Here is a 27779-nt window from a genome sequence, read left to right as displayed (position 1 = left end):
TCATCAAAAAATACCTTGACTCCAATTTGGCCCCAAAGAATAGCACTTGAATTATCAAGATCAAGATTAAATAGTCTTCCTCCTTTGCTCTTTCAGCCGCTTTGACGTTCCTAAAACTTCAGAAGGTGATGTTATGTTTCATATAGTACTAATCTCCTGATTTTTTTTCAGAATTTTGAAACCAAGATCTAAAAAATATTGTACATGCATGTCCTATATTTCATTTCATATCTTGCTTTGGTCTTTAAATATTTTCCATACATGCATCAGTTTCTCTCGCCCCAAAGTTAGTTGAGGATTTGAGTGACTTGTTTCTATATGATAAGTATCTTTAGAGTTTATTACATTATGAAAATCATACAATTGCAAAGCTGTGAGGATTCATTTTATTGCCATTATTCCAGTCTATTTTTATTAAAATGTTAAAAATTAAATATCCAAAAAGAAGAAAATGTACTAATTAATGCAGCTCTTCCTCTCCCCTGTTAATGGGAAATAATTTCCTTTGCTAATCTTTCTAGTGATTCTTTCCAATTTAGTTTTTTATATCTTGGGATTTTTTTTCCTTGTCATCTTCCACTCATAGACCTTGAATTTTCTATTTTCGTAATTTCCCGTATTGTTCTTTTAATGCTCCAAACAACTTCTAACCAATTGTGGGTTTTAGATATATATGAAAAATAATTTTGAGGTATTGAATATGCTTTCTTAGTAATTCACATTTCCCTGGCTAGCCCTCTGAATAGATGAGATTCAATTTGGTTACAAATATTACAGGTAAAAAGTAATTTCTTTACAGGATTGGGAATTTCTGCTTCCTCAATTGATATATCATCTCGAAAATAAGAAGCATAGTTAATCATTACCCTAACTTTTCTTAATTCTAATATTTTATTCTAGACTCCTGTTTCTTTCACGACCTCAAATAATAAAAGAAAATATTTGTTAACATCTCAAGAAAATTATATATGTAAATATATGTTTATATATATTAATAATAAACAATAATATATTATATATTACTATATACTAATATTATGTAATAATATTAATAAATACTAACCTATATAATAAATATATATTTTTTCATTGCCACAGTTTTTAAGGGCCACCCCTCCTCATTCTCATACCTTACATGAAAAGAATTTATAATGCATTTTTTTAGAGCTTAGAAACAATTTAGGAGAACTAAGGAGTCAGAAAATGCCAACTAGAAGTCAGTAATCAATGTGCATAGAAAAATCTCTGAAGGAGCAGAAAAAATAATCACCTTTGCTAGCTGAATTGCTGGAGCACTGTGAGTAGAAACAGGAGACCTACTTTCCACTGTATTTCCCCTTTGTACTTTTGGATTTACTCCATGTACATGTTTTACTACATGGAAAAAAGGAATTTTTTAAATTGATGAGCAAAAATTCACTAATTACTTAATGTGCAAACATTTTAGCACTTATGTTATAATTCCTTGTCTCATTTTAAAAGGTTTAGGAAAAGTAAAGAAAATTGATAAAAGCACTCTTTGAGCAATAGGCTATAATCTTGACTTCTTTCAATCAACTGGCTGTGTAGAATGCAGGTGGCCACTACATAATGCTTTCTTTCTGAAGAGAGAATGTTCTCCACTTTTCACTATAGGGTATAATCTATAATGTGGCTGTAATAAAAAATCAATTACAATGGTAATTTTCTCTTGTCCAAGAATCAACCCTGAGGTATTCATTCATTTACAAGAGCCTGTGGTTCAAATTCTAACTAAGTACTTCAGCTTCTAGCAATAAAACAAATATGCTCTGACAGTCCCTCCCCATCCCGGCCCCACTACAGTACAGTAAGACCTTGGATCAATATAACTAACATACTTTTTGATGAGATTGCTGAGTTTGCAAGAAAGCAAGGGAAACCTTCAAGCCCCACCACTTCCACTGCTGTGGTCACTACCACTGATGAACAGAAACTGGAGTGTGGAGCCATCTGTTGTATGCAGACTTGAAAGCCAAGCTTGCCCTGGGGAGCTATAAGGAGACTAAGCCTTGAGCTAATATGAAATTGTGGAGCCACGTCTCTGACTCTGCTTTAAATCAGTACCCTCCATGGTTCCAAAGTGATGCACGTTCATAGCTCAGTAGCAGCCCCTGACGCCCAGCAAAATAAAATGTAAAATTCTATAGGAAATAATACAGAACTTGGAAAAAATGTGTGGTTTTTGAGGACTATTCCTTCTCCTTTAAATCACTTACACCCACAGCATGTCTCAACTGAGGAAGAAAAACTCAATTTATGCAAATCTTAAAAATCGTATAAAATCGACCACACTTCCTGTTTCTGTAGGGCGAAACCATCTAAATTGCTTGATTGATTTAACCACGCAATTTATTTAGTGTTCTGAGTAGTAGGACTCACTGATAATAGTATGTAACATTTACCGAACACCTACTGTGTCTAGTAGTTTACTCTTCTAAGCAATTTAAATACATGTCACATCTAATCCTGATAGGTGGGTAATGTTGTTGTCCCTGTTGTACAGTTAAGGAAGTTGAGGCGTGCACAGAGTGGTTAAATAACTTGCTCAACATCACACTGGAAAGGACTGATTCAAACCAGGCGGCTCGACACCAGCCTTAGCAATTACGTTCTACTGCTTCTTGTGGAGCATGCTTGTTGCTATCTGAGAATTGCTAAACAAAAAGCAAAAACAGTTTTCAAATTCTCAAATTATTTCTATTACTTATCAATATGTTCCTCAATCTTTTTCTCTCCTTAAATGTTTTCTAGCCAGGCTTATTTCCCAAGAAATAATATGAAGACAGAAGAAAAAATTGTTAGCTTTATTACAATTTGTCACATAGCCATTAGAAATATAAATCACAGAGCTCTGTCATGGGGTAAAATGAATTTTTGAAATTCAAATTTTATGACTGTTCAAAGAAATAAAATCAACAATTTCCTATCTAGCTTAAAAACATTATTTTCCCTCATTTCAAAGGATAGCAATTACAGAGAGCTGAACAGTAACTATATGCATAGACGATGTCCAATGAAAATATGGGTAAGGTATAAAATAGGCAATCTTCTTCTTGAAATGGTTTTATCTTGGTTTCTGATTATTCGTGAATGAAACTGGGTGGGGACATTCAAAACCATGGCATTCTGATTTATCCTCAGTCTTGCATCCGAAAGGCAATGTGTTAGACACTGGTGGGCAATAAACACAGAAGCAAATGGAATGGCTACTATACACACTGGTGTAAAATTAAAACCTGAGACTGGACCAGAGCTATGGAATTTATGTGGACTGGAGTGAATGCAAAAATGCATACATTTAACTCTCTCCCAGTTAAATGGCTTTCAGTCCCTGTGCTATGTACAGATCTTTTAGCTCCTCTGATTTTCTCATGGGAAGGAAGAAATCATTTGCTGAATCCAACGAAACCATTAGGGTAGGAAAGATGAAAGAAATTAGATTTCTTAATTCTTCACAGCAGTAAAAGTGTACATAAACTATGGTTTTTTAGGTCATTGTTAAGACCGTATATTATCAATGTCTGTTTTGTGTCCCAATGTTTCTGTAGAATTTCTATGAAATTCCACAGTCCTGGGCAAAGGGAAAATTTTTTCATCATTACCATTCTTTAAAAAGAGGTGTTCCTTCTTTGTTGAAACATTCTTTGTTTCCACTGTTAGTGCAAAAAAACCTTGCGCTGGTTTGCAAGGCATCTAAGTGACCTAGAAATGCAAAATGGAATGCTCAAAAAGTGCCAGTGTTTGATAGCGTCTGTTCACTTCAGCAGCAAGCATCTTAGGGAAAAATTACATTTACATATCCAAAAAAAATCAAGTTTAGATTTAACAGTAAAATCATGCTGAGAAATGTGTCTTGGAAGACAAAAAGGACAGTTCTACCTGACCTCTTCCTAATCAGGAAATAGCTTCACACCAGTGTAAAAGTAAAGCATGTGTGGGTTATTTGGCTCCTTCTCCTTAGTCAGAATTCAAATAGTCTAGGACTTCTCAAACCACAGGTCTGACATATACGAGACTTGCGTGAAGGCACATTTGCTCACATATATTTCTGAGCTGAACTCCAAGGGAGGAGGGGAGCACTAGCAGGAATGACTACACATACACCCTGGGTTGGCACATAAGATCTCTTCTTTCCCATCCTTTATTACTAAAAGTCTGTTCTGGTGGTACATCCAGACCACGGAATATTATTCAGTGCTAAAAAGAAATGAGGTATAACGCCATTAAAAGATATCAAGTAAACTTAAATGCATATTACTAAGTGAAAGAAGCCAATATGAAAAGGCTCTGTACTATATGACATTCTGGAAAAGACAAAACTATGGAGACAGTGAAAACATCAATGGTTGCCAGGAGTTAGAGGGGAGAAAAGGGTGAATAGGCAGAGGACAGAGGATTTTTAGGGCAGTGAAACCACTCTATGTGATACTATAACGGTGGATACATGTCATTGTACATTTGTCCAAACCCTAATGTAAACTATGGACTTGGGGTGATAATGATGTGTCAATGCAGATTCTTCGGTTGTAACAAATGTACCACTCTGGTGGAGGATATTAGTAATGCGGGAGGCTATGCATGTGTGGGGGCAGGGAGTATATGGAAAAGCTCTGTACTTTTCTCTTAATTTTGCTATGAACTTAAAATTGCTGTAAAAGACAAAGTCTATTAAAAAAAAGTCCATTCTGTTATTAATGGGTACTTTCTCAGTTATTTGTACAATACCCAACATATCTGATGTAAAAAAAAATTAAACCACATACAGAAGAAAGAAATAATCGTTATCCAAAATGTAAAGTTAACTTTTATTTTCCTTACTAAGCAGGGCAACAATTATGATGTATCATGAAACAAAAATTTACAGTCCCAAACTTGGTAAATATTGGTTCAGTGGATTGTAAGATAAACTCGCCTAATATACTGTGTAATGAGTTGAATTGTGTCCCCCCTAAAAAACTCATATGTTGAAATCCAAGCCTCCAGAATCTCAGAATGTGACTTCATTTGGAAATAGGGTCATTGTAGATGTAATTAGTTAAGATGAGGTCATACTGGCATAGGGTGAGCCCCGATCCAGTATGACTAGTGTCCTTGTAAAAAAGGGGACATTGGAACACAGGCATGTACCCAGCTGGAATACCGTGTGAAGACTGGAGTTATGCTGCCACAAACCAAGGAGCTGCCAAAATCCAGCAGAGATGCCTGGAACAGGTCCTTCCCTAGTGCCTCCAGAAGGAGCAGGGCCTTGCCAAACCCTTGATCTAGGATTTCTAGTCTCCAGAACTGTGAGACAATAAATTTCTGTTGTTTAAGCCTTCCACTTTGTGTATTTTATTTCAGCCCTAGCAAGCTAGTACATACCAGTTGGACCACATTCTCCTTGACTGCCCACTGCCTAGCCTGGTGCCTGGCACTAAGTAGGCTTTCAATAAATGTTTAATTAATTAATTAATATCATTTTCCTAGTAATATAGGAAATACAACTCCAGTTCCTTCTCTCGCTGGCTGTTAAATATTGGAGTTCTTCAGACAGCTGTCTTGGGTACTCTTATTTCCTGTGCTATATTGCCTCCCTAGAAAATTGTGTACAACTCTTTTGTGTCATTGAGTATCATAGTACTCTATATAGTTACCCAGATTTGTAGGGATGTTACTTCCTGTCCACGCCCATGTTGTCTTGCATGTCAAAGAGGGTACTTAATTTGCACTCCACTGGCCCATTGACTTACTCTGCCCGGAAGAGGTGGAGTGATTTATGAGTGGCAGGATAATCTGGGCCTGCGTGGCTCAACTCCTCTTTTTCTTCAGTGCTCTGTGTTGCTCTTCTGGGAATAGGTTCCGCCCCTGCCTGAGAAGCCTGCCCTGGTTCAGTGCTGCCTGTGGGTCCATTGGCCTGATTCTGGGTTTCACCAGAAGCCTTTGACTCTCACCGTAAACTCACCCCTAGATTAGGCTTGTGAATAGTAAATGTGGGAATATTATGGGTCTCAATGTATCTTAGTTAATTTTTTTGTCTTGTTTTGCTCAGATAGAGAAGGTAGGTGTTACTTATTACTTCACTCTCCACCTAATTCACAAAAGCCTGTTAAAAAAGTTCTTTTTCTCTCCCCCATTAAGCTCTTGTCCAGTATCTTGCACACTGTAGGTATTAAATTCATGTTTGCTAATGTAATCATTGACCAATTAAATAAGAATAAAGGAATGAATGAATGAATAAACAAATGAGTTAGATAGACTGGGAAAACTTGGCTCAGTAATCTCTGACACATCAATAAATATAGACATCTTCAAAGACGAGATTTTTTTTTAAGAGATGTCTTACATCTCTCTTAAAAATAAAATAGTATTATATAGTCAAAGAAAAAAGTTTCTTTGTTCATAGCTAAGCTTCTTGAGTGAATTCCCTGTGAGCATATTCTATATTTTCTTTTCATTCATTCTTTAATCCATTCCAACCTGGCTTCCGCACCCACCATTCCACTGTAACTACCACCATAACTGGTAGCTAATGTCCCTAGTGACCTCCATGTCATTAATTTCATTAGATTTTATGTCCTTATCTTGCTGCACTGTTCAGAACCTTTGGCCACAGTTAAGTGTTTCCTCCTCATTGACCTTTGCTTGGCTTCGATGGCATGAAGATCAACTAGTTTTTCTGTTACTTCCCTGGCTGCTCTTTTCTGACCGTTCTCTCACTGACTGTTAAATGTTGGAGTTCCTCAGACAGCTGCTCTAGGGAATTTTGCTGCGCTGTCTCTCTAGGCAATTTCATTACTTCTATGGCTTAAATTATAATACAATCTAGCCATATGCTGTTGTCGTTCAAGTTGATTCTCTCCAGCCAAGAACCCTCTGACATGATGTCTCCATAGTGAGTTTGGCATGGGCCTCTGTCCTCAGTGTGCTCAAAACTATCCCCACAGGCTCCCTGACTCCCCAGAGTCCTGCACCTCCTCTCATGTTTCCTATCTCAGTGAATAGCTTTGTCACCCACTAGGTTTACCATGACTTCTTTTTCCTTATCTGTCCAGGTTTTTTTGTTTGTTTTGTGTGTGTGTGTGTGAGGAAGATCAGCCCTAAGCTAACATCCATGCCGATCCTCCTCTTTTTGCTGAAGAAGACTGGCCCTGGGCTAACATCCATGCTGATCTTCCTCCACTTTATGTGGGACACCGCTACAGCATGGCCTGACAAGCGGTGCGTCAGTGCACCGGGCCCGGGATCCGAGCCCAGGCCGCCAGCAGCAGAGCGCATGCACTTAACTGCAACACTGCGGGGCCGGCCCCATGTCCAGATTTTTTTGAAAATCCTCCCAAATCTACTCTCTAAATATTTTTTCAGTCCACTTCTTTCCATGCCCATGCCACCGTCATCTCTTGTCTGGAACACAAAAATAACTCCCCACTGGTCTGTAAATATCTAATCTTGCCATCCTCAAACCCCCAGAATAGTTAAGAGGATGTTTGTGGAAGATGAAAATCTAATTGTGTCATCCCCTTGATTAAGACACATCAGTACCTTCTCATTGCTCTGGTCCCAAATCTTGAGCATGCCTTCTAAGGCCTTATCTAACTCAGTCCTTGTTCATCTGTTTCTTTCTGCCTTACTTTCCTCTGAAAGAAGTCTCTTGACTCCTTTTTCAAGTCTCAGATTTGATAGCACATTGGAAAAAAGGCTTTCCTTGACTCTTAATATGAGATTAGGTGAATTCTTATGCATAAGATCTCATCTTTCCCTTCGGTAGCGTTCATCACACTTAAAATTGTTTGAAGACTACACCTCTTGACATATTTTGAGTTCCACAAGAGCAGGGATCATGCCTGTCTTGTTCATTCTTTTGCCTTGACACCAGCTGAGTGCTTAATAAATATTGATTAAGTGAATATTGAATAAATGAATATATTCAGAGACTGACCTTGCATTCTAACTTTTCAAATGCAACATGACATTTGGAAATACCTGAGAACAATGTGTTTCATGTATTGGTAATTACGTGTTGTAATAAAGTGCAGCAAAGAGAATCTAAAGAGAGCAGTGGTACCTTCTCTCACTTCTTTCTTACACAGTTTACAAATGTCAAATCTGTGTGAGGAATCAGCCGGGAGACTACGTCACAAAAGGCCGTATTATATTCATCAAGTCTTCTTGTTAAAGGCAAAACGATGAAATCTTGTAAAGTGTTCTTGTGCTTCCTAATTCCTCAAGATGCTTTAATATTGCTCTCTGAGATTGGTGTATATGGGGAAAAATTGATCCAAGCAGTTGATTGAGACAAAGATGACATGCTACTTCAATTTACTCATTTAAAATCATCTTTGTTAATTTTTTTTTTTAAAGATTTTATTTATTTTATTTTTTCCCCCCAAAGCCCCAGTAGATAGTTGTATGTCATAGCTGCACATCCTTCTAGTTGCTGCATGTGGGACTCGGCCCCAGGATGGACGGAGAAGTGGTGCCTCGATGCGCACCCGGGATCCGAACCCGGGCCACCAGCATCGCAGCGCGCGCACTTAACCACCAAGCCACAGGGCCGGCCCCTATCTTTGTTAATTTTTAAAGTTATAAAAATAATAGTCAATGAATGCAAGATATGTAAAGAAAACTTCTCCCACCCTTATCCAGATTTACTATCCTTAGGTAATCAAAGTTGACAATCTGTTGTACATCTTTCCATCCTGTTTTCATGCTCATATAGTTATATACAAAATTATATGCATATATCTAGCTTAGTGTTTGCTTATTTAAAAAAATAGGATTAACAATATATGTTACTCTGCAACTTGGATTACTCTTTGAATAGTAATCTTTAGCACCTTTTCCAGGTCAATAGATACAGATCTAATTCATTGTTTTTACACTATGTAGTTTTCCATGGTAATAATAACCACAATTTATTTAATCATGTTCTTATTGATAGGAATTCTTCATTTCCAGGGCTTTGCTACTACAAACAATGCTGCAATAAATATTATTATATAGGTATCCTTACATACCACCACCTTTATTTCTAGAAGATATATTCACAAAGTGGGATTACTGAGTCAAAGTATATGTGTATTTGTATATGTGTGTGTGTGTGTGTGTGTGTGTGTGTGTATATATATATATATATATATATATATGTATATTTTGTGAGGAAGACCAGCCCCGAGCTAACATCTGTGCTAATCCTCCTCTTTTTGCTGGGGAAGACCGGCTCTGAGCTAACATCTATTGCCAATCCTCCTCCTTTTTTTTTCCCCAAAGCCCCAGTAGATAGTTGTATGTCATAGTTGCACATCCTTCTAGTTGCTGTATGTGGGACGTGGCCTCAGCATGGCCGGAGAAGCGGTGCGTCGGTGCGCACCCGGGATCCGAACCCAGGCCGCCAGTAGCAGAGCGTGTGCACTTAACCGCTAAGCCACGGAGCCGGCCCTGTATATGTATATTTTTTAATGTTAATAGCTTTTGATTATATTCCCAAATGATTGGAGAATTTCATATTTCCAAGATGGCTGCCTTATCCTCACATTGACATTGCATATCAATAGTGCTCTCCTTCCAGTTTCTGGGTTAAGCTGTCCCCACCTCACCTTCTGCCATGAGGAAGCCATAGTGACCCTCACTGAAGGCGGAGTGGTTCTTTCCTCTTAGCTACTTTCTGAGTCTCCCACTGGAGCATACTTGACTTCTGGATGAGGTCCATGCCACAAGGAAATCTTGGGGGTAGTATTTACCAAATGTTTTCTCCACATTTCTCTGCTGTGACCTCCCAGGGGAGATTTGGAGCCACTCTGGAAAACATTCCTCCCAAAGTTCTAAACTAAGGTAGTTCACAGGCCTCCTCTGCTTTTGGCTGCCTTGACCTTTCCTGTGATTTCCCTCTTCATCCCACCACTGTGCCACACCCCAGACCAAAACCTAAAAGACGGTGCTGTTGAATCCCTGAATGAACCAGGCAGTTTCTTAAATCTAAAGATTTTCCCTTTGAATCTCTCTCGAAGCCACCACCTTACCTTGTAGGAAATTCCTCTACATTATATTTTTCTTCTTGTTTACCCCTAGAATGTTTCTTTTTCTAGATGGTACCTTTTCTACTCTTCCCTGACAAATAAGACTCATGGTCTGTCTTTAATGGCAGAAAAGCTAAATGGGAAGGAAAAAGACCTGAATAGCTCAAAGAGAATATACATAGGGGATATTTCAAAAATAACCCATTATAGGTCTGGCCCCATAGTGTGGTGGCTGTGTTTGGCGTACTCTGTTTCGGTGGCCCAGGTTCACGGGTTCAGATCCCGGGCACAGACCTACATGACTCATCAAGCCATGCTGTGGCAACATCCCATATACAAAATAGAGCAAGACTGACACAGATATTAGCTCAGGGCTAATCTTCCTCAAGCAAAAAAAAGGGGGAGGTTGGCAATAGATGTTAGCTCAGGGTGAATCTTCCTCAGCAAAAAATAAAAAAAACTCCCATTATGTGTTAAGTCTACACCTTGACCAAAATACTTGCCCAGTAATCTCATCCCACAAATATATAACCTTTAAAACTATCTTGTTTACCCACTCTCTAATGTACCCCCTGACAAGATATTTAGAATGTCTTTATTTCTCTACCCTTTCTCCACCCTTTGGAACCAGAGCTTTCCCAATATAAGGTTTAAAACCCATGCTGGTAATAGGTTTTCCGTATAATATTTTTCTTCTCTTTCAAGAATCTGTCTTTAACACAGACTACAAATTTCCAGAAATATGATCATCCTCTATTTACGTTGAACTATACTATGCAGAATTTATTTCTTCTTAATTTTTCTTTCTCTTTTTCTCTCTCTATTTTGAGATCACTACTCTGATGCAATCATCATGGTATGGTTAGAATAAAATTCCTCAAATGTTCTCCTCAGGTAGGATACATGGGTAGTGTGCATTCAGAACTTTTGCATGTTTAAAAGTGACTTTCTTTTGCCTGGATTGATGAATAATTTTTGGCAGAGTTAAGTTCTTGGCTTGCTGTACTTTTTTTCTCAAGTTACTACAGATGTTACCTTACTGTCTTTGAGCTTTGAGTATCACAGATTTGTTGCCAGTCTTCATCTACTTTATATGTGGGTTGCTGCCACAGCATGGCCGGCAAGTGGAGTAGGTCCATGCCCGAGATCTGAAGTGGAGCAAGTGGAACTTTAACCACTCGGCCACAGGGCAGGGCATTAAAGTTGCTTTTTAACATTGGAGTTTGAAAATCTCATCTAGATGTGTTTATGGGTGTGTGTGCTTCGTTAATCCTGCCTCAGATTCAGTGAACCATTTCAATGTGGATACTCAGTGTTTCTTCTTAGGTAAGTTTTCCTCTATTTTTTGTTATCATTTCTTCCCTGTGTGTTCCTTTTCCTCATTCTGGAACTCACACTATTTACATCTTGGGTCTGTCCTCTAAGCCTTTTGTCTTAGGTATATATCTCTTAGTTTTTGGTCTGTTGTGTTAGTTTTCTATTGCTGCTGTAACACAAATTACCACAAGCTTAATGGCTTAAAACAATGCAAATTTACTATCTTATAGTTCTGTAGGTTAGTGGTCTGACATGGGTCTCAATGGGCTAAAATCCAGGTGTTGGCAGGACTGTGTTCCTTGCCAGAAGCTCTAGGAGAGAATCCCTTCCATTGCCTTGCCAGCTTCTGGAGGCCGTCTCCATTTCTTGGCTTGTGGTAGGTCCCCTTCATCTGTCTTCAAAACCAGCAACAGTGCGTCTCTTTGGCCATTCTTTGGTAATCACATCTTCCTCTCATTCTCTTCTGCCTTGCTCTTATACTTTTAAGGACGCTTGTCATTAAAATGAGCCCACCTGAATAATTGAAGATAATCTCTTAATTTCAAGGTCCTTAATTTAATCAGATCTGCAAATCCTCTTTTGCCATGTAAGGTAACATTTACGTGTTCCAGCAGGTAGGACATGGACATCCTTAGGAAGTCATTATTCTGCCTACCACACCTGTGTTGTGAAATGGTCCTCTGATTCAGTAATCAGCAATAATTCATTGAAGGATAGACAGGAAGGATGAGTGAAAGGGGAACTCAAATGGCCCTAGTGATAATTTTGAGAGCTGTTTGCAATTATGCTTTCCCTATTAGCCTTCATCAGGCTTATTCCCTGGTGCAGTGTACTCCACACTCATTCAGAAGTTACTCTGGCTAGAGTGACTAACCACATGCTCTTGTTCTCTTGTAGAATCCAGTGAACATGAAGACAAGAGTGCAGGTGCCTCAGGGGAGACACCCTCCCAGCCTTATCCTGCACCAGTGTACAGTCAGCCTGAGGAGCTGAAGGAGCAGATGGATGATGCAAAACCAACTAAACCTGAAGAGAATGAGGAATCAGACCCATTGCCTGATAACTGGGAAATGGCTTATACAGAGAAGGGTGAAGTCTACTTCATTGAGTGAGTTGCACACATTTCTTTGAATATTGCTCTAAAGTTCATAACATTATATAAAGGATGTAGCAAATGGAGATGTGGTCAAAATGAAATATTGATTTTTTTTGTTTCTGGTATTAGCTTCCTTCTTTGTGACAAAATAATGGGATAGGACACAATTAAGGATCCTAGATTACAGCTATAAATCAAAGAATGAATTAAATAATTACACTGTAGAACTCATTGCAATCATGACAAAAAAGGCAAATCTCCCTGCAGTGTTATTACTGAATTAGAAATAGTGTACATATTCATGTGGAAATGCTTACTCTACTATTCCAAGACCTCCATATAATCCAAATGAGATAATCCCATCTTTTAAGTCAGATTGCTGGAAACTTCCTCCATCATGTGCAGTGGTTTAATGCGATGCAGCTATTTAGAGCAAAATACTTGCAGGTTATAAAAGAAAATGTTTGAAGCATTTGACCCTGAGGTCAGGTGTCAATAAAATCTTTTTTTTTTTTGTATAGTTCATCATACTGCTGTTTATTAAATTCCATTCTCTTTGGTCCGTGCCATTTTTATGACTTGCCAAGGAAACGGAAATGCTAATCCTGAACTTCCTGGTGCTATTTACTCAATATAATCTTTTCTTTCCTTTGGGACTTCTTTTTTTCAAAACTGAATTTTTAATATATTTTATTAACAATACTGTCTAGCTTTCTTTTTCTTTATATTCTAAGAGTAGAATAACTTTTTAAAATGAATTCCTAAATTGAAGATATTAGCACAAAATTAAATTGTTGGTGTGCATAAGACAATCAAAATATTCATTAGAAAGAATAAAAACTAAAAATATTATAAATGAAGAACCCTTATTCTCTGAAAGTTGTACAAGACTCAAAGAGAAAAATTAACAAAATCTGAAGTTTTCAGTGCTGACGGTGGATAAAAATATGTAAACTCTGATTATTCAAGAAAAATATTAAAACTGAATTCCCTTTCCCAACCTGGAGTGATTTATGACTTAGATCTCCATAGGCAGAACTCAGTTGTGAAATTGAAATGTTACCACATGCCAATATTTAATTCTCACATGAAAGTGGAAACTTTGATACATGTTTCAAGGGAATATATAATGAGGTAATTACTTGGTGTTCTGCTTGACTCCAACATGGATGAGAAATGCAGCGTTTTGCAGAAAATGAATCATTACTAACCATTCACCTTTTGACAAATCTTATAAGTTTAAAAAAAGAATAAAAATCTCTTGCATTATTTCTTATTGCTATAATCAATGACCCATAGACAGCTTTTATCAATTGATTGGAAAAGGGAAAGTCACATAGAATTTTTTTTAATGCTCAAAAGTATTTATATCTAAAAATATAATTTTATTATTGATAAGCACAGCACGGCACCATTGTAGACCAGAAGTCAAAATAGAAATCCTAGATGTGAGGTCACACATTAATGTTCAGAACAAGGAGACTGATGACATACATAGTTTTATTATATTACACAAGCGGAATAAGGCTATGTGGAAATAATAAAAGGAAGCCAGCATGACGAGTTGATTAAAGAACTGTTTCCCTACAATGTTTCCAATAATACAACTATAAAAACCTTTTTTTCTTTTTGATTATAAAATAAACTTTCGTCTTTTAACTGTGTCAGGTTTTGAGATTGTGGAGACAAGGGACTTAGGAAGACAGAAGTTGTGCTCCTGGTGTATAGTAAATGATTAGGCTCTGTCAAGACTTGAGAGAATCCACTGGAATGATTCTATTTATATTCTAGTCAGTCAGCCAGTGTTAGCATTCAAAGATTCATATGATTTTTTCCCTGCTCTCAAATTTTTTGTCAAGTTGGGGAAGAGAGACAAATAGTTATAAACAATTAATAAACAGTTTCTGAATATTGTAATGAGAAGGATACACTTAGCTTAGACTTAAGTAATAAAATGAGGCATCATAATGAAGGTGACATAACGTAGACTTGAAAAGTTGGTAACGTGTAGATATAGCATTCCAGGTACAGGGACTGTCACTGCAAAGACCCAGTCCCTGGGTGTGTTAGCAATAGTGAGAAGACCCCCAACCCTGCCACAGAAGTAGGTCTTAGCTGGTGAGTCCTGTGAAATGACTGCTCAGTTTTCGTTTTGCTGTATCATTAGTGCTTTTGAAAGACAAGCAGAGGATTTCGTTTGTTTATCTTCTTCCTATTACCATGAGTGAATAGTATTAGGAGCAGAGACAGGTTGAGTTGGAAAATTAAGACAAAAAGGAGGAGACAATTTCATTTGTGACAGAAAGCCGAGGCTGAGGAAGACTCATCGAGAGGCTAAGGAGCATGAAGAAGCCTGGAGTTAGGGCTGAAGTGAGAGTGTGATGGGAAGGTGAGTAATGTGGGAGGCAGGAGCAAATGGCCTGCTGAAAGAGGGTATTCCCCAGAAGGGAGGCGATCCCCACCCCACCCTTCGTCCTGGACTGATTTGAGCTCCATCGTTTCTTCCTTCAAAAAAGTTACCTTTGAATCTCAAGACTCAGCGTAATGAGCTCAGGAATCACAGGGTAGGGAGGGATCGGTGTCTTGCTCATCTGGTCCCTCATCTCCACACCATCATAATGTATGCTGCACTTTCCTTTCCCTCTGCTTACCTTTCACTCTGCTTTGCTTTCCCTCAGTTTTCGCTGATTTTCTCCTGGCTGCTTTCACTCTTTGCCCTGGGATGCCCCTTCCCTTCCTAGCTACATTTGACAAAATCAATGTTTCAACCTGCTGTCATTGATCTGTGTGTACCTTTGCTATTGATATCACAATGGATTCTTCGGTGAATAAACTCTATACCATAAAAGTCCCTTGGAAACAACCTGGTAGAGCAGGAGACAAGGAGAGGAGAGGGAACATTATGGGGCAATAGGACTTTCTTAGGGACTAAGCCATGATGCGTCCTGGAATTTCTGGACACGAAACTTCTAAAACAAATACTATTTGTAATATAGAAGTTTGCAGTCCTGAAGCAAATTTGCGATAAAGAAAGAAGACAAAAAGGAAAGGTAGAGTAAGTTAGAAGGAAGGTAAAACAGACAAAAGGAAAGGTAGAAAAGAAGGAAAATGAGAGATCTGTGAAGTAAGGAGAGCTGACATCAGTGAGAACTTCCTTCTGGTACAAATATTGTGAGAGTCGCTTAGACTAACGGAAGTCTCCCCCGATAGGTAACACCCGCTCATTAAACTTACTGAATTCTGTTTCTTGTGAAATGAAGAGCATGATAAAACAGAAAATAAGTGAAATGAAGAAGAAAGACCCTGTGGTTCTGTGTATAAAATTTACATATACATATATATTTCTGAATACCAGAGGAACTCTACCTATGCTGAAATGTTAATTTAAATATATCTTTTTCAAAAATAAAAATATATATAAAAACATTGTGGGTTTTTAATTAAGGTAACAAGTAATTTCATTTTTTTGTTTTCTATGCAATAATGTTTTAAAATAGTTCTTTTTTTTTTTTTAAAGATTTTATTTATTTTATTTTTTCCCCCCAAAGCCCCAGTGGATAGTTGTGTGTCGTAGCTGCACATCCTTCTAGTTGCTGCATGTGGGACTCGGCCTCAGGATGAACGGAGAAGTGGTGCCTCGATGCGCACCCGGGATCCGAACCTGGGCCGCCAGCATCGCAGCGCGCGCACTTAACCACCAAGCCACAGGGCCGGCCCTAAAATAGTTCTTGATTTACTGAGTATTGCAAAATAATTTATATGTCTCAGGACTTTACAAGTTCTGCATTTATTTATTTATTTATTATTTATTTATTTATTTATTTATTATTTTTTTTTGTGAGGAAGATCAGCCCTGAGCTAACATCCATGCTAGTCCTCCTCTTTTTGCTGAGGAAGACCGGCTCTGAGCTAACATCTATTGCCAATCCTCCTCCTTTTTTTTTTTTCCCCCAAAGCCCCAGTAGATAGCTGTATGTCATAGTTGCACATCCTTTTAGTTGCTGTATGTGGGAGGCGGCCTCAGCATGGCCGGAGAAGCGGTGCATTGGTGCGCGCCCGGGATATGAACCCGGGCCACCAGCAGCGGAGCGCGAACACTTAACCACTAAGCCACGGGGCCGGCCCTACAAGTTGTGCGTTTAGAAAATGAGGGTTTTTTTCATTGCTGTTCTCAATACTGAACACGTGGGTCTACTATATTTCTCACACTCTTCAGAAGTGCTTCTTTGATGAATGATAAAAGCAGATTCCTTTTATCATTTACAATGGTATTTAATGGGAAAAGCTGAATATCTGAGAAAGTGTTTTTAAACAACAGAATTTTAAATTGTGAGTGAATGCACTCTTCCAGACATGCTTTAAAGCGTTAATAATGTCACATGTTTAGCAATTTTCAAACTTTCAAATGCATAATGTTGTTTAAAAGCATTAGTTTCCTTAACTCATAACATCATCTTCATTAAAATTATCTTTTAAATAGACAGTGTATTAATTACAAATTCAAATTGGTAATAATAGTTGCCACATATTAAGTGCCTACTTTTTCCAGGCTGTATTCAGTTTACTTAACAATAACAGCTAATATATTAAGCATGTACACTGTGCTCATTTGATTCTCACTCTAGGAAAATGAGGCTTATAGAAGTAAACAACTTGCCTGGGGTTGTATAACCAAGAATTGACAAAACCAGGATGCTTTGATTCCATTTATTCAACACAAATTTATTGAGCACATGCTATGTGCTAGAAACCGTTTTAAACCCTGGAATGTAGTGCTCAACAAAACTGCCAAGATTCATACTTTCATGGAATGTAGTCTGGCTCCAGGGCCCTTGCTCTTAACCCATTTGCTGTGGTGGCTACTTTACATGTATTGTATCATAACCACCATATAAAGCATCTGACGTACCCCCATTTTGTAGATGAGGTTCTGAGGCACCGTTGGACAAATTAGCATTCCCAAGGTCTCATGGCTTTGTCACCCTGCAAAGCCATTGCCGTTATCCCATACTACTTCCAATATACAAACAAACATTGGCTGAATAAAAAAGAAAACTTTATATTACAAACAGTATTTGTTTTATAAATTTCTTGGCCAGAAATTCACCATTCCAGAGGCTAAATGTTCCATAAAGAAGAGCTGCCACAGGGTTAATCTGGATTGACATGCTTTAGGAATCCCATTAAATTACTTCTTTGTTTGGGAATCAGTTTAGTTAGTGACATAAAAGAGACTGCTATTGCTTTGGCAAAAAACAAAACGACAACAAGAACCTATTTGTTTATTACCATCCTCCTGAATGGCACTGAACGCTGTGTCATCTTAGATAATAGATTTTTAGAAGCAGGCTTTTGAAACTGAAAATCACATCTGTGAAAAATGTCATGGCTGTACATGGTGTCCTAAGTTTTTGCAGGGCTGAATTTGCTTTTAAATTCTAAACAAGACACACAATTAATCTGTTTCTTCTTATGTTGTTACTTCTGTATCTCCTCAAGTTTTAAGTAAATCACAAATTACCATTTCAAACAAATTTAAAACTTTCATTTATTAAATAGAAGACAAAATACTTGGGAAATTTATTGGAGAGAAAAGTAACATCAGTTTTTTGTTATGAAGCAACACTAGCATAATGCTTTCTCATTCTAGGCTCAGCATCCTGCTAGTCACAAAATATGGTCTATGCTTACTCTCTTTAATTTGTATTACAGAAATGGTAGATATATTGAATATTTTTTCATATTTTTTTTCTTGTGCCTGCACAAGATTCTGGTGCAGTCCCCAGACAGAAAATAAGTGTTTTAGACAAAACAGTATGCAACACACACCCACAATATCCAAAACAATATTTATAATAAAACCTTTTTAGAAATGCTTTCTAAACATATGAAAGATAATCTGATGGCAAACTCACATATTTATATGCTTAACAAAAGTTTTAGGAATATTATTTAGGAAACAAATAATCACTATAGAGGTCATTGACAATAACTTTTTATGTGGATTACCAATGTATAAATAGAAAAAATAGTAAAACTATGAAAAATGGAGTCTTGAATGAAAAAACTTCCATTGTTCATCATCAATTAGATATATCCAATCATTGCCTTAAATAGTTCTTTTTGGAATGATGAGATAGAGAGAAGAGAAAGTCTTCTGGAAAATGATATAGCTATCTTGAGGATTTTATTGACTAAAATATAAAATGTAATCAATTTGTATACCTTTAAAAATGAGTGTTTATTTTTAAAAATACACAAAATACAGTCAATGATATCTATGTTATTATTGTCCCTGAACCTATATAACTACTATTGAAACTTTAACATCCACACACATCTTGAATTGCTCAATAGACTCTACAGTATTTACCTGGACCTTATTTAACTTGTTCAAAAGATTATGTTTCATGCAGCAAAATATCATTGACTTCAGTATCTTATTCTTCTGGTGTAGTATTTCCAAGGATGAAAGTACAATTTAACTACCAGTTGAAGATTGAGATTCAGAATTGGCTTTTTAGGAGGACTTTTTAAATTCAATGCATTTATCATTATTTTAAATATTTTACTATTTTTTAGAGAAAATGAAGCAAAGGAAAGGGTAACATACTTCTTATTCCACTAAAATTCCAGTAAAATTTCAGTTGATGAAATATCATCCAATATTTGTTCAATAGTGAAGACGTTATTTTGATCTGTGTGGCAATATAAAGGTAGGAGAGAAAAAAGGAAAAGGAAACAGAAAGAAAAGAGGAAGGAAAGGAGGACATGTCTTAAAATTAGGTTTGAATGGGGTCACCCTCGAGGATCCACTTATGTACATTCATGCGTTGCTTAATGAGGGGGACACATTCTGAGAAATGCATTGTTAGGGGATTTTGCCATCATGTGAACATCATCGAGTATGCTGAAGGGGAATACATTTGCCACCCCAAAATGTGTCTCTTTAATGTGAAGATTCTTTTAGGCTGATCATTTTTAAGAAACAAAAGCCTCAGAAAGTTTTTCTTGTTATCCCGCCCTTAACTGCCTAAAAGAATTCAGGTTTTGTTTTTTTTGTTTGTTTGTTTGTGGTTTTTTTTGGTGAAGAAGATTAGCCCTGAGCTAACATCTGTGGCCAGTCCTCCTCTTTTCGCTGAGGAAGATTGGCCCTGGGCTAATATCCGTGGCCATTTTCCTCTACTTTCTATGTCGGATGCCTGCCACAGCATGGCTGGATAAGCAGTGCTTAGGTCCACGCTCGGGATCTGAACCCGAGAATCCCTGGCCGCTGAAGTAGAGCGTGTGAACCCAACCACTATGCCACCAGGCCGGCCCCAGAATTCACATTTTTAAAAACCTGTCTCAGATAGTGGGCTATCACCTAGCATAACATGAACTAGGTGGTAGACAGGGAGGAACCTAGAAAAGCCTATTTGTTGGGTTCCTTTCTGTGTTCTTCTGATTCTGTGTGGCCAAACACTTGTTTGCCAAATGTTTGCTCCTTTTCACCTGTGAATTGCTTTCCTTCCCTTTGAAATCCCTGACTCTCCCCACCCCCAATATCTTCTTTTGTCTTTAGCTAAGGATGGTATTTAAGGTGAGGTCTTGGGCCATTTTGGTGAGTTACTCAGTTTTCCTGGGTTTCTGCCATGTATATATGTCATTAAACTTTTGTTTTTTTCCCGTTAATCTATCTCATGTCAATTTAATTCTTAAACCAGCCAGAAGAATCTAGAAGGGTAGAGGAAAATTTCTCACTTCCCTACAGTGCTTACACAAACCTAGATGTTATTGCCTACTACACACCTAGGCTATATGGCACTAATCTTATGGGGCCACTGTCATATATGTGGTTCCTTGTTGTTGACCAAAACGTCATTATGTGGTGCCTGACTGTATACCTAAGAAACTGGTAAGGGTTTTGTACCCTGACTGGGAAAACATAGAGCAAAGGAAAAAATAGAATGGAGGGTAGAGAATGGCATGATCTATATGAAAATTTTAAATTTTGCTCCTAATAAATACTCCATCCATTTGATAGCATTTTTATTAATGTTATTCTTTAGTATAGCTTCTAAGACCTAACATTTATATGTAGATCCTATAAGTCAGAATTTATAAGACTTTATTCTGGAAGAATATTCAGATTGGAATGAAGAAAATTTGATTTGAAAGTGGTTTGAATAGAGAATTCAAGTTTATAAGGAGATGTTTCCAGTTGTATTATCTGTGCCTCCTCAGTCACCATGTTCTCTCTTCTCTGTGCACACGCAATTTAATGTAGCGCCTACTAAGTACAAGGCGTTCAACACAAAGGAATTTAAGTAGTGATTACTATCCTCAAACAGGAAATAAGGGTCTTGGTTTCTAAACTATCAAAGTAGCTGGGAGAAAGATCCTTGGTTACCCTCTGAGGGAGTGAGATAAAGCACCTCCGTATAACAAGCAAAGTGTTAGGTTTAGTATGCCTCTGGTTTCAGATTATAAAAAACGTTAGACTTGGGAATCAGATCTATCTGGGTTTAATTCTAGCTCCTTTCCTTTCACACACTAGCTGTGTAACCTTGGGCAAGATAGCCAGCTTCTCTCAACCTTTGTTTCTCGATCTATAAAATGAGTTAAAAACACTAGGCACAAACGCTCATGAGCATTAAATGAGGTGCTGCGTGTGAAGATTCTAGTGCAGTCCCTGACCAAGTGGACCATCAGGGAATGTTACGAGACAGTGAGAATAACTCTGCAATGGTATGCCATAATATCAGCAGCTTTTCCTGTTGAAGTGAAGCATTTTCTCTGTGAGAAGAAAGTCTCCTCAGAAGATAAGATGTTGTTTAACCTGCTGCTTTTGTCAGTTTGACAAAGGTTAAACTTACAAAATATGCAGAAATTTCTGATTCATTACAAGTCAGCCTATCACATGTCTTCAAGACCATTCTGATATGAATTTAAGCTAGAATTGTAGAGTTGAATGAAATTTCACTTTTGGTTTGTTCCAGTTCTCCAGATCGACTCAGTATACAGTTTAACATCAGAGAAGAGTTTTGGATAAACCATTTTTTAAGGCTTTCATCTGGATTTTTTAACATGACATTGATTGAACTTGAATAGCTACTGACTTCACTTGATCTCTCACTTTTCATGATCATCCCATTAACTCATCCATAGAAATATAGAGTAGTGAATTACTATGATTCAAAGTTCCTAGAAAATATTTGTTCCATTACGCAACTAGAAAAAGTTTCTTTGCAAATGCAGCCTATATATGTGTTTGTGTCTCTTTTGAAGAAACTAGTATTGAAATATAAGATTATATAACATTAGCATCTTACCTTCCTGTCATTTGGGCTCCACAAACTTGAATCAATGCAGAAAACTGACGACCTGCATCTGAATCTACTCTAGCAATGAAAGTGAAAGGAAATCACATCCTCACTCTTGAGAAAACATAGGGTGCAGATTGCGAAAAATCCCTCAATGCTCCCATTTTGTACACAGTTTCCTGCCCAATCTTTAATCCTATTTTCAAATGGAATTGTTGAGATTTAAAAATATATAATTTAAGGGAAGTGGAAAAGCTACTTGGTCTGTTGTCTCCCAAATGCATTAAAAATATCCCCTGTGTAAGGTATCTTGAAGAAGCATGCAAATTATAAGGCTGGCAAGAGCCACTATTGAAAAATACTGTGCTGTATCTTCATGTGATGTTTAAGACAATTACTGGAGGTAACTACTACCCACATTTCTTTCAAAATCATTTCAGAGAGTCAGCTAAAAATGCTATTAACTATAAGAGACTCAATCTGTCAAAATGTATTAAAGTGACATACCGTTAATGCTAGTTCAACCTAAAAAAAAATCATCCTGTAATGAAATGCTTTATATAAACTCAGGAAAGCTAGGAAATTCACAGTTCTCTACTAAATTAGCCAGTATTTGAGACCCGTGGTGGTGTGATATAGAAATGGTAATTTGACAGCCTGCAATGGCTTAGTAATTGGCCCTTAATACTTATCCATAGATGTGTTTGCTTTTGTGAGTGTGTCTTAGAGACCTAGAAATGACTTTTCTCCAAAATGGGGTAAGGATTTGGAAGAAGCAGGTGTGAGTAAACAGAAGGAAAATTTATTTTCCTTGCCTGCTTCCCAGCATTTCTCCCTAGCACATAAAAACATAGACATCAACAGCACTCAAATACACAAACACACATTTTGAGCTGAGCCATGTCTATAAAGAGCATTTTTTAAATGACCTTTTTTTCAAAATAGGAGCATGAGACAATGAACTCAGCACAGCTCTCCTCACATCGAGATAATCATAACCCCCATTCCATCCATGACGTCAAGTCTTTAGTTCATAGGAAAAGACTAGATGATATTGACATGACTACAAATGAGGACCAGAATGAGATGGAAGTGTCTATAGTACTTTACATCCTTCTGAAACTTGATAGTGAACCACCATCAGATTTTGCAAATGTCAAATTGGAGGGAAATAAAAGCTAGCATACTCTCCTGATAATCTCTAATTTGAGCAAATTCACAGGCTTTATCTTATCACATTATTAGAGCCCTGCTCAAAGAGATCAATCATTGAGGAGTTCCTAAATGTGAAGAAAGTGATGGAGAGTATTTTCTCTTTCCCCCACATGAAAGTCAGAAATAAAAGGGAATCTTCTTCAGGAGCAGAAACATCATAATCCAAGGATTTTAATGTTTCAGTTCTCAATTCAGGGATGGCTCTACACATAGGCAGATGGGATGATCATCCAGAAAATGTTATTTGAAGAATGCTTTAATACCTTGGAATCTTTTCCCCGCTGCCCATCTTGACTCCATCCTTCCTCCTTCCTGCCTTGAAATTTCCTCCATTAGGCAGGCACTTAGTCTCCAGAAGTTTGCTATGAAAAATGCTGCCTGGGAGAATTTTCTGACCTTTGCACTAAATGCAGATTGATTCATCAGATTATCTAGCCAACCCTTGTGGCTCTGACACAATAAAATACAGTTAAATTTCATTAAAGAAAGAGAAAATGCATGTGAAATTGCTATCATCATTATCATTTTAACTTCCTTACAATTCTGGTCAAATATCCCTAATATCTGTCTTTAATTTGTATTTCCAACATGTTTTCCACTTTTCCATTTCATGTTCCATTCATTGACCTTCTGACTCTTCCATATATAAACCTAACACTTTTCCACACCGGTAACTCATTCTTTTTTTTGAAGCCCTCACAAATGTCACAGTCTTGATAATTTGTCCATTGGTAGATGAGGTCTCTTGAGACAGCTATTCACAGTAAAGATTTTAGCTCCAGTGTGCATTTACGAGTCATTGAGTGGTTCTTGAATTAAAGTGTGCATAAGAATCACCTGGAGTGTTTGCCAGCAGTGGAGACATTGTGGCCCCATCTCAAAGATTCTGATTTGGTAGTTCTATGAGGACCCATAATATGCATTGTTAATAAGTCCACCGGGTGATTCCAATACAGGTGATTCCAGGACCTCTTTGAGAAACACCACTCTAAGAACATCTGTCTTTTACTTTTTTAATTTCTGGCAAAAGACTCTCCAGAAAACATTTTTTTCAAAACAAAAATGTCATTAAAAATTATCATTAATTCCCAGAAATTCCATTCCAGAAACATTAGAATACAGACATTTTTATCCCCTACCTTTCTAGCTGGATGGAAAGTATTTAGATGGGAGACAGCTAAATGTAGCTTAATGAAATTGCTATTAATCACTTTTTGAGAAAATGTAGGAATCCCAAGAACATGCTATAATTTGCATCACTTTTCTGCTGCCTCTGCCAGCTCTGCAGAGGAACAAAACAACTATTTATGAAAAGAGCAGGTTTAAAATGAAAATAATTCTTTTGCAAAACTCAGGAAACAGTATCAGAGCCTGCAAACTGTGCTCTTCCAACTGGAGAATCCTGTATTTGTAATAAATTCCTTTTGCTCTGGATGAGTTCTGCATTTTCAATGAGGTTAACTTGGCAACATTCTAGTTGATTTTAATAAAAATAGCTGCTTTGAGGACAGGGAGCTGAGGTTGCCAAATTTACAGCTGCCTTGCACAATTACTCTTACACCTCCTTCAGGGCTACTTAGAACCAGTAAGCAAATTAAGTGTATCGATTGCAATTTTGTTGGACTAACCCCTCTCCTTTTTTTTCTTAAGGAATAAACTTGATTCCTTTTAGTATGTGTCTTTTCAGAGTGATCTCTTTTCTTTTCAGCCATAACACAAAGACAACATCATGGCTGGATCCACGACTTGCGAAAAAGGCTAAACCTCCCGAAGAGTGCAAAGAAAATGGTAGGTGATTAAGTTTTTTATGGTGTTTCCGCCTTGCACTTTGAGAGTGTTTGTGTTTCCTAAAAGAGGGTCTCATCTAAAGAAGCAATCTTCTAGTTGAAACCATTTTAAAGATGTAATATGTGATGCTCAGATAAGAGAGAGAATTAACTCAGCATTTCAGCAGGGCCATGTGGTTTTCCTCTTTCTCTCTGAGGAGACTATGCCCGATCTCCCATCTCTGTCACTCCTGGCCTGACTTTCCACTGCCTTAAGGACTTTTATGTTTGCAATACGTCTTTCTGAGGACTCTGATCTTTTCATTGGAATCAGACATGCTGTATAGAGAAATGGCATTTGGAACTATAAATAATATTTGAATTTTGTGTTTAGAGGCGTAGCATTCTGCTAGTTATTAAGGAACCAGTGATATAAAGATCTATACATATGGCTAGTTTCCTTTAATCAAACAGTGAAATAAAGTAACTAATTGGTTGAATGTCCTAGGTTATTCTTAGTATTTTCTAGTTCCTGATGTGATAATATTAACTTGCTTAGAAATCGACTGTTTTCATGTATGTGAAGAATTTTTTTAAACAATTTTGAGGATTAGATGAATGTAAACCTTGTTTTTAAATTTGTAAATTATGTAGTTGACGTCTGTTACTGATGATACTTGTAATTTTTTATTGAGTTTAATGTTAAAGGAGCACTTATAATTTAGCTAGAATGATAAATAGCATACTCTCCTGATGACATTATTTGACCACAAGGCTTTATCTAATCAAATTGTTAGAGCCCTGTTCAGAGGCGTCTATCATTGAGAAGCTCTTAAAGGTGAAGAAAATGATGAGGAGTATTTACACTTTTTAAAAAGTTTTTAAAAAGTAAACTTTTTAAAATCTCTAATTCTAAAAGTCCTTTCATTTTAACAATAATTCTGGCTTTCTCAGATAGTATCTAGATAATATTGTTTATTCCTATGTTATAAGATAACTGTTCACAAGCTAGTTATAGTACTGAATTAAATTAAAAATTAGAATATACAATTTATATGTACATATTTGAATGCATAAATATCGAGTTTTTAATCACTATCTACATTGAATTTTATATTTGTAGCTGTATCTGTATGCCTTATGTATAGTAGTACAACTGCATGTGTACTTTTATGAATCTCATAAAATTATTATGTGACCTGGACTTTTGAGCACAATTAGGTTACATTTCATTGACACCAATAAGATATGTGTTGCAATTTATGATAGGTTCTAAATTAAAATGACCTGGTCTTTTATATCTGGGAGTTACAATTTACTTTTGCCACAGATATAAAACCTTAGTATATCCTAATTAAAATGAATATATCAATTTTGCAGTTCTATGTCATATTGAACTTCTCAGCTGTCTCATTCCTTTGAGTTGTTCTTTTTGTTATAAAAAGCTATTAAAGTCAAATTTTAAAATCCTGGGAGAGATGTAGGCATAACATATCGTATAATTATAATATTTCAATGTTATCAGTTTTTCCCACATCTGCACTTATCTGTCTTCTTAGGATAGTAGATGCCTAAAATATGATGCCAGTGTCTCTGAAGCACATGTCATTGAAAAATGAGTCCTAGAATACAGTCTTAAAGCTCAGAATGATTTATAACTGGTCAATTACTATTTGTTTTCATTTTCTACAAAATAAATAATTCATAGATTGTATTCCATATATTATTGGAATGTTTTACAGTGAAAACTAACATCTAGTTAGTTAGAATGCTGTTATTCTGGCCACATATTTTAAGTTTTCTTGCCAAGAAAAGTGCTTTTAGGTAATATTGTTACTTCTGTTTTATTTTTCTTTTCTTTAAATAACATAGATTAAAATGGCTTGTTTAAAATGTTGGATGTTAATGGATTGCTGTTGAGCTTGCTAGTTAAGTCAGGCCTCTTTAAATGTATTGCAGTTCAGCTCAGATCAAAGTTAGTAATTTGCTGAATGCTGGAATGTGTGTAAAATATGCATGAAACATGGTAGAGGCTCAAGATGATATCTTTCTCCAGCAACGATTTATCCTTCTTCCACCAGGGAGATAGAGTGGAGGCCAGCTATCTCAATCCAAACTGGAGTTGAGCCAACATGATGTTGGGTTGAGTTTTGGTAGGACCCAATCTGTCTCTGGTTTGCTCCTATTCTTTTTTTTTTCATTTTTTTGTGTGTGTGTGAGGAGATCGGCCCTGAGCTAACATCCAATGCCAATACTCCTCTTTTTGCTGAGGAAGACCGGCCCTGGGCTAACATCCGTGCCCATCTTCCTCCACTTTATATGGGACGCCGCCACAGCATGGCTTGCCAAGCAGCGCGTCGGTGTGCCGGGCCGCCGCAGCAGAGCACGCACTTAACTGCTTGCGCCACCGGGCCAGCCCAGGTTTGCTCCTATTCTTAAGGTGTTTGCCCATCCGGTTTTCAACCAACAACCTGTGGCAGGTTGGCAAACATTTTCTGTAAAGGGTCAGGTAGTGAATATTTTAGGCTATCCCGTCTCTTTGCAACTACTCATTGTGCGAAAGCAGACTAGATCGATCATGAATAAAGGGCATGTGTGTCCAATAAAGCTTTATTATGGACACAGAATTTGAGTTTCGTGTACTTTCACATAACAAAATATTGTTCTTTTGATTTTGTTTCCTCAACCATTTAAAAGTCTATAAACTGTTCTTAGCTCATGGACCATACAGAAAATAAGAGCAGGCTGGATCTGGTTCACAGGATGAACACAGACCTCATGCATTCATGTGGGACCTTCCCCTTGGCAGGTCTTGCACACCAGTATTTTAAAAACATTTTTCTTCTCAGTATTACAAGACTGCCAAAAATCTGTGGTGCTTTTCAGGGGTGTTAGCTTAGCTTTTTGCCTCTAGACCTTGCAGCTTCAGAATTTGACAAATGTCATCATGGTATAATTGGCAGTCATGTTTGAGATCTCTCAGGTCTATATTTTGTCACTCCAGTCCCTCAAGATTCCTCAACTCTCTGCTGGTTTCTCTAACCTCCAGCGGTGGCCTTCTGCCCAG

At 37.2% G+C, this 27779-nt stretch overlaps 1 protein-coding gene across 1 annotated transcript in view; it reads left to right on the top strand.

Moving 5' to 3' along the window:
* The window catches only part of MAGI2 (membrane associated guanylate kinase, WW and PDZ domain containing 2), a 978709-nt gene that overhangs the window by 518866 nt on the left and 432064 nt on the right, over positions 1–27779 (top strand). Inside the window, exons 5-6 of the mRNA XM_087434019.1 lie at positions 12228–12438; positions 24655–24734. Of these exons, the coding sequence (XP_087290145.1) occupies positions 12228–12438; positions 24655–24734 (291 nt within the window). The remainder of the gene's footprint in view (positions 1–12227; positions 12439–24654; positions 24735–27779) is intronic.

This window comes from Ceratotherium simum, chromosome 1, assembly GCF_057802395.1.
Source record: "Ceratotherium simum simum isolate JZ-2026a chromosome 1, ASM5780239v1, whole genome shotgun sequence".
Classification (NCBI taxonomy): Eukaryota; Metazoa; Chordata; class Mammalia; order Perissodactyla; family Rhinocerotidae; genus Ceratotherium; species Ceratotherium simum.
Note: the sequence above shows the minus strand (reverse complement) of the source record. Positions and strands in the feature narration are given on the sequence as shown.